The 15,368-nt window shown below is 35.3% G+C and overlaps 2 protein-coding genes across 2 annotated transcripts; one reads left to right on the plus strand and one right to left on the minus strand.

Moving 5' to 3' along the window:
- Window positions 1-156: 156 nt before the first annotated feature.
- Window positions 157-15,089, plus strand: lamp3 (lysosomal associated membrane protein 3). The gene is made up of 7 exons (XM_058990225.1): window positions 157-190; window positions 9,352-9,427; window positions 11,878-12,212; window positions 12,557-12,676; window positions 13,194-13,269; window positions 13,957-14,127; window positions 14,289-15,089. The coding sequence occupies exons 2-7, from the start codon at window positions 9,394-9,396 to the stop codon at window positions 14,426-14,428; spliced, it is 876 nt and encodes a 291-aa protein (XP_058846208.1). The 5' UTR covers window positions 157-190; window positions 9,352-9,393; the 3' UTR covers window positions 14,429-15,089.
- Window positions 1,527-5,209, minus strand: LOC117423273 (kininogen-like). The gene is made up of 7 exons (XM_034038801.3): window positions 4,939-5,209; window positions 4,070-4,186; window positions 3,874-3,952; window positions 3,421-3,593; window positions 3,022-3,126; window positions 2,811-2,900; window positions 1,527-2,480 (listed from the first exon to the last, which is right to left on the minus strand). Exons 1-7 carry the CDS (start codon window positions 5,125-5,127, stop codon window positions 2,019-2,021), a joined length of 1,215 nt encoding a protein of 404 aa, XP_033894692.1. The 5' UTR covers window positions 5,128-5,209; the 3' UTR covers window positions 1,527-2,018.
- Window positions 15,090-15,368: the final 279 nt, after the last annotated feature.

A 15,368-nucleotide genomic window follows, 5' to 3' on the forward strand; every position in this document is an offset into this window, starting at 1 on the left:
GGAACATTTTGTTCTATCGGAAGGATATTGCAGTAAAAGGAGTTGTGCGGTTTGCTACGGGGTCTCCTGAAAAAAAAAAAAAAAGGGGACACCGGAAGCAGCACCAGTACTATTGTCTGATTGGCCAAAATAGCGTAAGTGAAGTGTGTAGTAATCTCTAGGTTGGGACAGTTTAGCAGTTCATGGTACGGTAGGTGAACGTGTCCTATTGTAACACATCAAATGTAATTTAGTTTAGGATATAATTTGAAGGCTGTTTTAGTTTATTTAAAATAAAGTGCCAAAAAGGTTTTTCGTGTTTCAGAAGGGTCCTAATACCTGAGTGAATCTACAGTGTGGTGTTTGTTTAAATTAACTTCACCCAATTTAAGATCCAGATAAAGTCTGGAAAACAAAACAAATAATAATAATAATAATAATAATAATAATAATAAGGGACTCACAAGAAAATTGTTATTCTAATAGTGGTTTTCATGCAAATAAAATAATTGTATGGTCATGATAAAACAAAAACCCATACTAATAACCTCCAGGCACTGGAGCTGGGAACCACAGGTGGTGTACACTAAGTGCCATAAGTTATGGCCATCATTTTGATTGAGCTGGGCAAAAGCTAGGGTATTCAGCTAGTCCCTGACATGTTATAATTGTTTGGCAGCATTCACTGTTGAAAATACAGTATCAGCAATAGCTGGTGAGCAGACACTTAGAAATCACTTGGGCTTCAGAATTTTACATTATTTTGTGTCCCATAAGCATGCTAAATTTGCAATCTGCTACATCAGCAAACAGGTATCGTTGGATCACCAGTTTGTTTATATTACCTAAGAAAGCTGCAGGCATATTAGATTACCTAGTATGATATATTAACAGTTCACATATCTTATATATAGGGCAGCAGTGTGGAGTAGTGGTTAGGGCTCTGGACTCTTGACCAGAGGGCTGTGGGTTCAATCCCCAGTGGGGGACACTGCTGCTGTACCCTTGAGCAAGGTACTTTACCTAGATTGCTTCAGTAAAAAAAAAAAAAAAAACTGTATAAATGGGTAATTGTATGTAAAAATAATGTGATATCTTGTAACAATTGTAAGTTGCCCTGGATAAGGGCGTCTGCTAAGAAATTATTAATAATGATAATATAATATAGTGTAGCAAATGTGAGGGTGTTTGGGAATGTTGCTGCTGGTGTCAAGGTACAATTGACTCCTAGGCAAGGATTAAATAATGTGTTATGCAGCAATTTGCCTACAACAACTGAGGAGTGGCCCTTGCTTTCCCCATGTTTTGACAACTTTGGCTCCTACTGTCTTCACAGCTGCACACAAACTCAACCTCCACCACTTTTTAGAATTCCCCATCTTCTCTAACCCAGACTGATGTACAATGTGCCACCTAGCTATTAATGCCCCAAGCTCAGCCTAATCAGAAATAAATGCAGCTGCCTCTTTATTCAAGATGCTCATCACACTCATTTGTTGACAGGTTTCATTGGCTGGTTTGAAAACAAGTAGACACAAATGCACAAACAGTTTTAAACACAATTTTATTATGAAGTGAGACACTTTTCAACATTGACATACAGAGCAGTACACCTTTTAGTAAGACTTTGCACCCTTTAAAAATGCACAGTGTCTTTTTTAATACAAGTCAGAGTGGTAAAACATGTAATTGTGTTCAATTACCTAAAGCCTTTTGTAACTGTACAGATTTACCAAAATAAGGTCTGAAAAATTTGCTAATATGGTGGTTCATACAGAACAAAAGGTCAAGGTAATCAAGCTTGATACATTTTTGGGGGTATAGTTTATTTATATCCTTCACAAATAAAGGCACTTAAGAAATATTTAAGTTTCATTATTTAACTAGGATTGTGAAATGGGGCTTTTATTGAATAAAATACATCAGCTGGGATCAAACACAAATTTAAATGTATGTTTAGGTTCCAAACTGAGTAGCAAACTAATTTCCAGCTACACAAGAAGACACTGAGGTCAAGCTTCAAGGTGTGAACAGGCTCTTTACAGACCTGCCAACAGGTCGGCATCGCTGAATGTGCCACTTTGCTTCGACGTGTCCTCAGGCACTACAGCAACTGATTCAGGCTGTGGGGCATGAATAACCACATGGGAATCAACAGACTTCCATGGTTTGCTGGGGCAGTGGAACAGGTGATGCAGATCCACAGGTCCAGGCCCTCCAACTAGCCCAGGACCTGATCCTATAGGGCCAGTTGGGTCAAGTGTAATGGGACCTGATCCTGCTGCCTGTTCCTGGGATTCTTCTCCACCAGCATGTTTGGAGTCTGTTGGAAGAGTGTCAGGACTCTGTGTCACGTGTTCCTTAGATTCATCAGAAGATTTTTTCCCTTCTTCTTGCTCCCCATCTCCATCTCTTTGGAGATCGCTGGGCTTTGTGTTATCGACATCGAGAAGGACAGTGCGGAAGGGAGACATGCCTGGGGGCATCCTTAAAAACACAGTCTGAAAAACAGACATTCAGAAACAGTTCATTAAAAACTGTGCAACACTTTATAATAATGGCCGTGAATGCATGATCTACACCAGTACCGTGAATAGTGGGTGACAGTAACTTTCAGAGGAACCTGAAGCTAAATGAAATACATTGTATGTTGTATAGTACATTTTATTGAGTTATAAAAATTATTTGTTGGCGTTTTTTTTTTTTTTTTTTGTAATGTAATGTAGACAGAGATAGAATAATGAAAGAGGGGCCTCTTTCCTTAATCTACTATTTTATGAAAAACTAAAATTCGTCTTACCAGTTCAAATAGATTTTATAAATGAAATTACCGGTATTTCCTCGGTTTCACAGTTTACATCAGGATGTACTTCTCCTTTCCATGGTACAACATAAATTGAAGCGTTGCAATTACCGACAACCTACACAACAGAGAAGATGGCCTTTTGTGAAGGAATCATTTTCAAAGCATGAGGTTTTTATGATGAATTCTATATATGTCTTAATGTAGTATTTAAAGTTTGGGATAAACTATTTACTTACTGAGTTTTCTGGCTGACATTCAGGTGTTATCTCCTCAAATTCTGCTTTTGAACAATTGCTCTGATGGATCTCAAAATGAGCATCGTACTTCCACCCAGCTACCACCTTAAGAAAGATCATTAAAGTGTTGAGGAAAATCCTAAACCACAACTTCAATTCTGAGACAATAATTAATGTAAAAAAAAATCTGGTATTCTGTAAAAGCTATAATATATTTAAATGTGTATCAAATATGTTCACGATCTGTAAATTTACAGCATTTCACTTTTGTATTTGAATTTAAATTCAGTTCAATTCATTATTGTTTTATCAGGTTTATAATAACCCTTTGAGATCCTGTAAACGGGGTATCTCACAATCACTCTCAGTGCTCTACAATTAAAATACCCATTTACTAACCTGTCTTGTAGCTTTCTTGATCGCTGAAATGACGAAATGTTTTGGGAAGTTGCTTTCATTGTTAAATTTTTTTAGCGCATGTTGCAAAGCCTTCATTAGTTCAGTGTTATTGGTCGGTATTTCCTGAGGGCATCCAAGACAATGGTAATGTTTAACAACAGTACGTTCCTCGTCTGCAGAAAACACGTGGTATTAAAAACGGCTTGAGCTTCCTTTTCTGTTTATTTCATTAACACAAAGTGCTTGTTAAAAGTAGACAAGAAACTTATTCTAAGCAAGGGGTTTGTTTAAAAGCACGTCGCTTTTAAGATGTTGTACTTAGTAGAGCTTATTTTCTGTTCATACATTTCTCAGGCAGTTATATACAGTGATATTACTCTAATTTGATTTTGCTGTGGCCACATGACCAGGTAACCCCCCAATCAACACAGTTTAATTCAGGACTTCTCTTACCAAGGGCATGACAGGCAACTGAAACAACCTCGTTGGTTTCCTCAGAATGTTTTACCACAGCTGTGCAGGGTCGCAGTTCCTATGAAATGAAAACCAAGAAAGGTTACATAGAATATAACTGATGCACAGCAAAATTAATATTTTTCAGCTTAAAAAAAAAGATAAATATAAAGTATTTAACAGAAGCAATACTTACAGCTTTACCCTCCGGCAGGTAGTCACATTCCAGCCAGATTTTGTCTCCCCCTACTGGGCAGTTGGATTCTCTGACACTATATTTGACTTTGTAGGTTGTCTGTGAGCCATTTTCAGACTGCGTGAGGAATGAAATGGAGGAGACATTTTGAACCTTGTTTAATACAGGAATTGCTGTTTCTAACATTATTGATTGATTTTATATTTCGCAGTGAAGGGCATATAATCATCCATTGATTGAACGTTCTAGGAACATACTTCAAAATGTTTACTGCAAGGCTTTAACTGGAGTAAGGGTTTTGAAAGGATGCCCAGTATTCACTTATAAGGACTTTTTGAGTCAAGCACAGGCTGTAAATAAGCCTAATGTATAATAACCACTAAGCTAAAATTGCTTTACCAATAGTAGCTTAGTAAACCCTTATAGGAACATGTAGTGACAGAGTTGTAAATTTAATCTGAACTGTGCTGCCACATAAAATTACAAATGTTATAGAAAAGTGGCATGCAAGACCTTTAAAACCAAAAAAGAACACTAGCAAATAAAATAACACATGAACTGCACTTTGTTCATAACTTGTTTACCTTTCCCTGATTTCTTATTGGCAATGTTCTTTATGAGAAGTTAACTGAAGTAAGGGAACTTGACTTTAATTAAAAAAAAAAAAAAATCCCTACAATCGAACCTCTGTCATGTTAGTCAAGCAAATTATTATTAATAGGAAGTAAAAAGTAGCCATTTAAAAAGAAAGAATCTGAAAGTCTGCCAGGGAAGCAAACATCTCATTTTATTGACATAAAAGAGATCATTGAAGACAGACAGTAAAAAAAAAAAAAAAAAAAGAAGATTTGTAGTAACATGGCACTTACTTTCTTGGCATTAATAATTTGGTAGCGTGCAAACTGATTGCCTGACACCAGTTCTTTGTTGTAGGTTTTGATTGCCTCGTCCACAGCAGCTTCAACTAAACTGTCATCACAAAAAGTTGGAAGCATTTCAGAATGGGCCCCTTTAAGACACAGCTGGGAGCAGACTAGAATAATTGCAAGTAGCTTCATAGTGGCAATAGTAAATTAAAGAAATGCAATGGTACTGTATTCTGAGAGGTCTATTCTTGAGTACTACTGCAATACTGATTGAGTCCTAAGCATTATATACTCAGCAGTAGTGCAAATAGAGCTTATTTGCCAAACACAACTGTTTAAATAAGAAGATAGACATAGAGGACAAAGGTCTGCTTATCAGTGCTCTCATGGTCACTCTGCATTTGTCAGTTTGTAGAAAGGTTTGAAGGTTTGCACTTCAAAATCAATACTTCAGGCCCTTTTATTGAACGCACAGATCTGCTAATGTCATTTGGAACCAATTGTTTGGTGTTTTTTTTTTCCAGTTTCTATCCAATTTGCTTTTCCGTTTGTTTGGGTCTGATGTACCGTACCTCAAGCATTCTGCATCATCTTAAAAGCTGATATTACAAGACCTTCCCAAAGTTGTAAGGTGGTCCAGATGGAAGTAGACTACCATATTCTTGTATTTCCCTACATAATGGACCTAAAGATAGACATAGAAATAACAATGGCCATCTAATTCTCCATGGATCTAAAAGCAATGTTACACAGTGTAGTCTTTTAATTGGTTTTCTAGAATAAAAACGTCTTTATTAAGCAAAATGTTTGCTTAATAAAGACGTGCAGGGGCGCCTCAAATAATGGTAGTCATTTATTTCCAATGCAGAATGGCTGGGTGTTTTCTTTGCAAACCATTTTATCCCCTACAACCCATTTATTCTTGTATTAAGTTATTTGTTATTTATATATTTTAAATGTCCTTTTCATAGTTGCAAAGAACATTTAACAGTTAACATTCAGTTAAATTTTAACGTTATGTTGACTGAACAGGAAGTGTAACAGTCAATAACCAAATAGTGATCTGTGCCAAAGTTTAATGCTCTGCATGGAGAGAAGAAAAATATATAAAAGATGATGATGTATAGCTACAGGTATTAAATAGCAAGTGCCCAGAAATTATAATTAAATTAATTTAATATCTACAGTACATGTGCTGTTTGACAGCAGATTTTCTTACAATCATGTTCATTTTTATCATAAAACATGATTCCTGGGTGTCTGTGTACTACATGCTTCCATATTGTCCTCCCAGGTCACACTTTCTCTCTCCTTTTAATCTACTTGACACTTATACCGCACTTCCATCTGCATCGTGAAACCTGTCTGTAAAGTTCAATCTCATCTCATTCCACTATCGCAGTCTACAGTCCAGTTTGCAAATGAATATTACACCAAAGTCAAAGATCACCTGTTTGTATCGCTTTTTTGTTTAACTTCTAATCTATAAATGAATTCGCCAACCTCTAATATTTCCCTGGCAGTATAATATATTCACAACCTTCATGTTCAGACTACATATTTTAGTTTCTGATTACATAAAAGAAGCAATACAAAAATGTACACAAATAATAAGGTTTTTTTTTTTTTTTTTGTCATACAACTTTGTTTTGCTACCCTGAGCTACAGCAGTACACTTTCCATTTAGTGTATTTTATACTTGACACCACTGGTGGACACAGCAAATTTCTTTTTTTTTTTTTTTTGGACTGAAAAATATAATTATATTTCAAATTATTACTTACAAAAAAAAGTTTTGTTTATTAAAAAGTTGACTAATTAGTAACAACTGTACTAAGACACAGCTTCAGAAGTTTCCTGCATTCACCCTTATGGAATATATATATATATTTAATATATAGTAGAAAAGTATGATCCGTATATTTTTCATATATAGAATGGCCCCTTTTATATATATATTTAAAATATATGGGATATATCATATATTAAAATATATTTTAGTCTGTAGTCCATATATTTATTTTATATGTTAAAAATATATGGTGCACCATATATTTTCATTAGTCTGTAATCCATAGAAAATAAATATATGGATTGCAGACTAAAATATATTTTAAATATATCCCATATATTTTATATAAAAAAGAGGCCAATTTCTATATTTGAAAAGTATACGGATCATACTTTTCTACCATATATTAAAAATATATGTTTGTTCCATAAGGGCAATTTCCTGCATTTTGACTATTTGCTATTACCTAAGACTACAGATTGGAATCCCTGGGTTCTGTTTGACAGAAATCTCCAGTACCCCTAGATAGTGTGGAGTTGTTTGAGCAGAATGCTATGTCGAAACCTTGGCTGCAGGAATGGAGTTGGTGGTTAAAGTTAAAAATTAATTCATTTCAGTAGTCTTTTTCCCTGGCCAGAAAATCTCCTACCTTCCTTTGAAGTTTTTTTTGTTTGTTTAGCTTTTGGAACATTAAAAAAAAATTAGGCCAGGAATATCAACATTTAACAATAAATAGGCACACTTTTGTCCTGGAAGGGATACTTACATGTTCCCCATATTTAATATCCTATCACATCTGTATGATTCTCTATTGTTATTTTGGCTTAGATCACTATTTGCCTGCTTACCAATTATTCCAGTAACAATTGCTTCTGGTAAGACTACTCAGGGCTGATTGTGAATAAATGAGGTGGGGAAGTATATTAGTGTTACACTATCCACTGAAGCCCATCGGTGAAGCAAATATAATAATCAAATATCTTTGGGTGAAGGATTGTGCAGGGATGCCTGTGCAACACTAATGTGGTTCCCCACCACACTTAATCCGAATCAGCCTTCTGTAGTCTTTTCAAAAGCAGTTTTTGCTCTAATAGTGAGTAAGCCTGGCAAATAAGGATATAAGCAGAAACAGCAACAGAAAAGCATACAGGGCATGCATAATAGGATATTTAAGAAAGTTATTTATGAAATAAAATAGGAATACAATGTTGCTGATATACAGTACATACATCATTTTATTGTTGTTTGATACTAGTTTTGAAACACTCTTTTTTAAAAGGGATTTTCTGTTTACTCACTAATAATTTTTCCAAATAATGCACATGATTTAGCTTACATGAACTTTCTGTTGTGCCCTATTAAGTTATGTTGTTAAAGCTTCAACACATGCGATTCCACTTCCAGAAATGTATTACAAATATAAAATGCCAAGCTTCAAAAACAACCCCTTTACAGCGCAGCCAGAGTCCAGCCTCTTGACTTTACATGTCTGGTCCTAAATGTTATCTTCATCCTTTCATGTTTTCAGTGAGTAGCACAGAAGCTTTTTTTTTTTTGTAACCAGTTTATATTCATGCAATTACAGTACAGCACTTTAAAAATGATGCTCAGATCAAATTGCTGAAAATAAACCATTTTAAAACTCTGCACGGCTTTAATTAAAAGAGAGAGAAAAGAAATTTGAAGGAGCAATTACAGTTTGGCTTTCGTTTATTGCTTTCTAGTTTTATTGCAAAAAATGGAGGAAAACTTTGGCCTTAAGAATGTGTTATAAAAGCTGTTACAAGCTATTATAGCAGTCTAGTAGGGTTACTGTATGTTAGATATAAAATTCCAAGTAACAGCAATGATTAAGCCAGCTACTAGTGGACTCTTTGTGCACTTGTTTACTTTCATCAGGAATCACAGTTTGACTGAGCTGGCCCTGACCTAACTTTTTTTTTTTTCAGACACACACACAAAAAAATGGAAACCAAAAAACGATTCAATGTATTAAAACAGAAGGTGGCATTTACATTTTTTCGCCAACCAGCAAAACTACACAAACTTTTGAGGAAATACTGACTGGCAAATCCAACATTAGTGTAACAGTATAAAACTAGTTTTTACTACAGTTGTATGGGAACCTTAAACATGTAAACAAAAAATGACAGTACAGTGTGTTATAATGATACCATATATCTATTGATGTAATCGTGGGATACCAACGTTTACAGCACTCTAAGAGATACTCCAATTATTTTAGGATTGGGTAGAAAACATGCTAATGATGATTTGGAGTAAATATCTTTGAGAATCTGGCTCACTGTAACCCAGGCCATTCAAATCCTGAGACTGTGTTTTTGTGTCACATATTTTAATATTTAAGTGAAATAAAAAAAGATTGTGGCCCAAAAATATAGTTACAAATCCTAAAGCCTGTGTAAAGTAATGACGCGAAAAGGCTCTGTTTTTTTTTTTTTTGTATGACTGATTCAGTTTAAGTGACAAATTTAAAAAATAAACCTTAGAACAGCAGATTCTAATCACACATCCTTCTTTTGTGAAATTCTGTAAATCACCCATGACTTGAACCACATCCTTCTTTGCTTCTTCTTAATTCTGCTTTCATTCTTCACTTACAGCGTTTTCTGATCAACGGTATTCAAATACTAATACCCAGTACAATGATGGACCAGCTGTTAATATTTTTATTATTAGGTAAGTTACATTTTTTTTAACTATATAATCAAATTTAGTTTATTTTTTTTTACATTTTACCTTACATTTTTAAACTTACACCTTTTGTAACTTATATTTGCAGAAAAATGTTTAGACAATATGATTAAATGTATTTTCACAGTAAACAACAATTTCTCGAAACACTAAACTAAAAAACACAAATATCTTGAACAAAGAACACTATTGATTATTTACGTTGTGTAATACAAGTTTCCCGAAGTAAAACTTTTTCCTGAAATGTATTTATATTTGATTAATTTGTGTTTTAGATACTAATATATTTTATTAGGAAATACAGTATAGACACAGCAGAAATTCACCAGCTGTACATGGATACAAACTAACAGTTCTAGGAAGTAAATGTATTCTGTGAGGCTATTATCATGGTTGAATCTTCTTCCCATAAGAGGAAAATCTATGTTATATGATGTTATGTCATATGATATACCAAAGTTGTTCCCTCTTAAAGGAATTAGTAATGAATATGTTATTTTGTGAACCTTGATAAACTTTGCTGAAATATTAGTCTGCTTGACTTTGTGCTCGATTAGATTAACCCTATACCCTGGCGGGATAAACCATAGCTAGATTTTATTAAAAATGTTACAACATTGGAGAAATACCCTGGATTTCATCATCCATCTGTGATTTCCCTAGGATTACCCCTGTATGACGTTCTGCTGTATAATAGCTATTTCCTGTGTTATTTCAGTAGTGATTTTACAGACGTGCTCAAATTTGTTGGTACCCTTACAGCTCATTGAAATAATGCTTCATTCCTCCTGAAAAGTTATGAAATTAAAAGCTATTTTATCATGTATACTTGCATGCCTTTGGTATGTCATAGAATAAAGCAAAGAAGCTGTGAAAAGAGATTAATTATTGCTTATTCTACAAAGATATTCTAAAATGGCCTGGATACATTTGTTGGTACCCCTTAGAAAAGATAATAAATAATTGGATTATAGTGATATTTCAAACTAATTAGTTTCTTTAATTAGTATCACACATATCTCCAATCTTGTAATCAGTCATTCAGCCGATTTAAATGGAGAAAAGTAGTCACGGTGCTGTTTGGTATCATTGTGTGTACCACACTGAACATGGACCAGAGAAAGCAAAGGAGAGAGTTGTCTCAGGAGATCAGAAAGAAAATAATAGACAAGCATGGTAAAGGTAAAGGCTACAAGACCATCTCCAAGCAGCTTGATGTTCCTGTGACAACAGTTGCAAATATTATTAAGAAGTTTAAGGTCCATGGAACTGTAGCCAACCTCCCTGGGTGCGGCCGCAAGAGGAAAATCGACCCCAGATTGAACAGAAGGATAGTGCGAATGGTAGAAAAAGAACCAAGGATAACTGCCAAAGAGATACAAGCTGAACTCCAAGGTGAAGGTACGTCAGTTTCTGATCGCACCATCCGTCGCTTTTTGAGCGAAAGTGGGCTCCATGGAAGAAGACCCAGGAGGACTCCACTTTTGACAGAAAAACATAAAAAAGCCAGACTGGAATTTGCTAAAATGCATATTGACAAGCCACAATCCTTCTGGGAGAATATCCTTTGGACAGATGAGTCAAAACTGGAGCTTTTTGGCAAGTCACATCAGCTCATGTTGCTCATGTTATGTTCACAGACGAAAAAATGAAGCTTTCAAAGAAAAGAACACCATACCTACAGTGAAACATGGAGGAGGCTCGGTTATGTTTTGGGGCTGCTTTGCTGCGCCTGGCACAGAGTGCCTTGAATCTGTGCAGGGCACAATGAAATCTCAAGACTATCAAGGCATTCTGGAGCGAAACGTACTGCCCAGTGTCAGAAAGCTCTGTCTCAGTCGCAGGTCATGGGTCCTACAACAGGATAATGACCCAAAACACACAGCTAAAAGCACTCAAGAATGGATAAGAACAAAACATTGGACTATTCAGAAGTGACCTTCTATGAGTCCTGATCTGAATCCTATCGAACATCTATGGAAAGAGCTGAAACTTGCAGTCTGGAGAAGGCACCCATCAAACCTGAGACAGCTTTTGCAGTTTGCTCAGGAAGAGTGGGCCAGACTACCTGTTAACAGGTGCAGAAGTCTCATTGAGTGCTACAGAAAACGTTTGATTGCAGTGATTGCCTCTAAAGGTTGTGCAACAAAATATTAGGTTAGCGGTCCCATCATTTTTGTCCATGCCATTTTCATTTGTTTTATTATTTACAATATTATGTTGAATAAAAAATCAAAAGCAAAGTCTGATTTCTATTAAATATGGAATAAACAATGGTGGATGCCAATTACTTTTGTCAGTTTCAAGTTATTTCAGAGAAAATGGTGCATTCTTCGTTTTTTGTGGAGGGGTACCAACAAATTTGAGCACGTCTGTACTTTTCTTTAAACCTGAACCTAATTTATTGTGTCACTTTCTTGTCAATGGGCTAACAGCAAAAATGCCTGTGTATACAGCAAGTCCATCAAGTGCCCCAAACAACCACACAACACCAGTACCAGGCTATACTACCACAGCAGCTAACCATTCTACTGATTCACAAGCCGTCCATAAAACTACCCAATCAGCTAACCAGACAACGGCATCAGGAACCAGTCACACAACTGCTTCATCCAACAGGACCGAACCCACCCTCATTCCAGTTGGTCCAGCTCTTTCACCAAAATATTTGACACCTCCAACTGGAAATTACACAATAACCAACAACACCACCGGTACTGTGTGTATTAAGGCACTTATGGGAATACAATTTACTGTGACAAGGAACCAGGTACTGTGTGTTTAATTTGAGCAAAAATCACTGTTGACAGGCTCAGTACAGAATAAAGGAAGTAAGACTCACTCAAGCCAAGATTTGGTCATGTGTTTATTTTAGGTTTAGCGTTGCCAGAAGTATTTACTAAACTAATTTATGTTCTGGTACCATTAAAAGCAAAGGACCAAAACACAATTTCTAATAAAAATGTGATATGTTGTTTATATATATATATATAAAGAGATATATTGTTTTTCGACACTTAACTGAACTTAAAGGAAATGAAAAGACACTGCAAAAAACAGTAATTTTACAGATTTTTTTTTAACAGTATAAAAATATGATTCTTTCTTCAACAGAGAAAATCCTATTTTAACATTAACCCTAATTCTACAGAAGCAAGGGGACTGTGTGGGGAAAACAGGTCCTGGTTTAATTTAAATTTTAGTGGAGGGTTTGTCAAGTTCACATTTATCAAGGTGGGTATACTGTATTACAACAATACAATATTTACAAAAATAAACAGCCAGCCAACAATTAATCTGTTTCATTTTTTAAAGCCGCACAGCATAATACCAGCTACGGTTTGACAGGATGCTTTGACTTAACTATTATGCATCTATTATTGTCAGTTTAAAGACAGTACTTGAGGCAAATATAAAACTCAATAACAAATATATATTTTAAAAAAACCCTCTCATTTGCAAATATTACTGTACATTCACTTCCTGTGCAGCAGACATTGTGGGTTCCCATTAAGTCAAACTCCTACCTGATCCACACACTCATTTTCTGCACTGCACAGTGGACTACAGATTGGGCGAAGTGTGGTCCTAATATTTGAACAGGAAGTGTACACCATAATTATTTCTCAGCTCAAAGAAGGAGACCTTCCAGTATCTAGCAAATTTAAATAATGTAAACTTAGAAGTAGGCGCTCACTCAAAAAGTGCTAAATATCCTGTCAACCTACTGTAATGTATTTTATTCCCGTAGAATGACGGTATATATTATGTTAATGAAATTGAAGCCAGTCTACTGTCATCAGCCATTGGTGATGAGACACAGATGAGTAAGTATGAATATTTTAAAACATTGCACACTTTTGTGAATGTGAGTCTTTCAAAATGACAGAATTACCTACAATATTTGAACAATAAAACAGTGAAAACAGAGAATACTAATGAACCTAAAGTTGCGAGCTAAGTTTTTGGGGTTGAAGTAGATTATTCTCCATATGAAAAGCTGCAGTGGTAATTGTTTTAAAATATATTTATCGCACATTTCTTTAATTTGTATTTTGTATTATGTTGTATTATTTAAGGACTATTTTCCCTCTGCATTTTCCAGAATCTTTTTCAAACTGTATTGCAGGCTGTTAACCAGGCAACAAGAACAATTATAGTGGCAGTATGATTAAAATCGAATAGTAAACTAGGACCAAAAACTGTAGTGTTAGAGATTTGTATGCATACTTTATATAATTCTATTTATAGTATGAATGCTCTTTAAAGACAAGGCTGTTCCCTTATAAAGCTTTTCCATGGTATTTTTGCAGGTTACCCATGCTTTTCCCATGGTTATAGTTTGCATTTGTCTTAGTTTAGCCTGGTTTGCAATGTTATAAATATGCTTTACCATAACTTGCTAATCTTTACAATGCTTACCTATGCTTTATTACACATTGCTCTGCTTTTACCATGGTACACGTTCATAAGGGTGGACCACATATTTATTTTGTTTATTGAATTTACTTTAGGTGAAGACTATCATGGCCATATAGTCGACAGAAAACTGTTTAAAGCAGCAGTGGACCGATCCTTCAAATGCACAAACCAGCAGGAAGTGCCTCTCAAGTGCAATTTCAATCTTTATATTGTGAATACTCAGTTCCAGGCATTTAATATCATCAATGGCCAGTTTGATAAAGGTAGGTTCACGTGAAATCTGGAAGTATTTGTTAATTTTATTTAATTAAATGTTAACTGTTCTGCTGAAAGATAACTTTACATCTTGTGTTGCATTGTGTATTTGTTCTGTTTTGTTTGTATTGCATACTTCTAACATGTACTCTTTGGACTGTGATTTCAGTGCAAGAATGCTTGGTTGATATGAACGAAAGAAACATTCCCATTGTATTGTGTGTCTCCGTGACTGGATTGGGCCTGATTATCCTTGTGACTTGTTTGTTGGCCTGGCAACGAGATCCCCAAGGCTTTGAAAGGATCTAAGATGAATTTCATCACTGTTCAGAAGGAAAAGGAAAGATACTCATTTACCAGTCAGATGCAATGCAAATTCCACTCTACTGGTACCAAAACAGTATTGAAACAATTCAACCTACCATTTATTTTAGGCAGGGGTACATCATGTAATGAATGTATTTGTGTGAAACACATTGCTGGGCCAAGTGGATTTGGTTTTGTTTGTCACATCTTTGTCAACCCTCGGGCTTGCTTTGTTATTTTGGGTGTATGCAATTTAAATATATATATTGGGATTCTGGAAATTTTGAATGTGAAATTAAAGACCAGCTTCGTATGGCTCTGTGTATGTATTATTTTCTGTTTCGGTCATCATTTCCGGGTGAATCTTATGCCATATGTACCAACCAGATATACGTGGAAGCTTAGACATGATACTGAGAGCTCTATTGGGGTTACATTAGTGCTTAAAACCACCTTAAAGAGTCTCCAGGATGTGATGACTTCCACAGAAAATGATACAAATTGAATCTAACGTACAGTATAAGGTAACTGACACTAAACATCTATACCAAGTTCATTGACAACGGGATGTCAAACGTTTTAAATCAATACAACAGTTGTTTACTCTGCTGCTGCTGTTATTGTTTTCTTATGCAACGACATGAAATAAACTAACATCATATTATTAACTTGTGTTAGACATCGTTATGTTACATCAATGATGCTTCTGCCCCCTGCTGGTCATTTTGTGCTATCTTTTGATGTGAATAGTCTGAGAAGGAACAATAGGTAAATTCCCCGTTCACCTGATTTTTAAATTACAAGACTAAAAGGCAGAAGATCAGAAAAGACCCTCGCCTAGGCAATGATTAAAAGTCATTTTACAGTTTTGGACCAATAGTTTTCAAGAGGCTTGCAGAATAATAATCTGGCTAAATAGACTAATGAATAATAAGTAAGCAAA

Source organism: Acipenser ruthenus, chromosome 17 (assembly GCF_902713425.1).
Source record: "Acipenser ruthenus chromosome 17, fAciRut3.2 maternal haplotype, whole genome shotgun sequence".
Taxonomy (NCBI): domain Eukaryota; kingdom Metazoa; phylum Chordata; class Actinopteri; order Acipenseriformes; family Acipenseridae; genus Acipenser; species Acipenser ruthenus.

What these genes read in the sequence shown, in the direction of transcription:
- LOC117423273 (XM_034038801.3), bottom strand. Translation starts at nt 5,127, where the DNA reads ATGAAGCTACTTGCAATTATTCTAGTCTGCTCCCAGCTGTGTCTTAAA. An exon ending in AAATTATTAATGCCAAGAAA is followed by an intron (nt 4,187 to 4,938) that starts GTAAGTGCCATG and finishes TTCCTCACGCAG; the next exon opens with TCTGAAAATGGCTCACAGAC. An exon ending in TCAAGAAAGCTACAAGACAG is followed by an intron (nt 3,127 to 3,420) that starts GTTAGTAAATGG and finishes ATCTTTCTTAAG; the next exon opens with GTGGTAGCTGGGTGGAAGTA.
- lamp3 (XM_058990225.1), top strand. Translation starts at nt 9,394, where the DNA reads ATGATGGACCAGCTGTTAATATTTTTATTATTAG. An exon ending in TTACTGTGACAAGGAACCAG is followed by an intron (nt 12,213 to 12,556) that starts GTACTGTGTGTT and finishes TTTCTTCAACAG; the next exon opens with AGAAAATCCTATTTTAACAT. An exon ending in TCAAGTTCACATTTATCAAG is followed by an intron (nt 12,677 to 13,193) that starts GTGGGTATACTG and finishes TTATTCCCGTAG; the next exon opens with AATGACGGTATATATTATGT.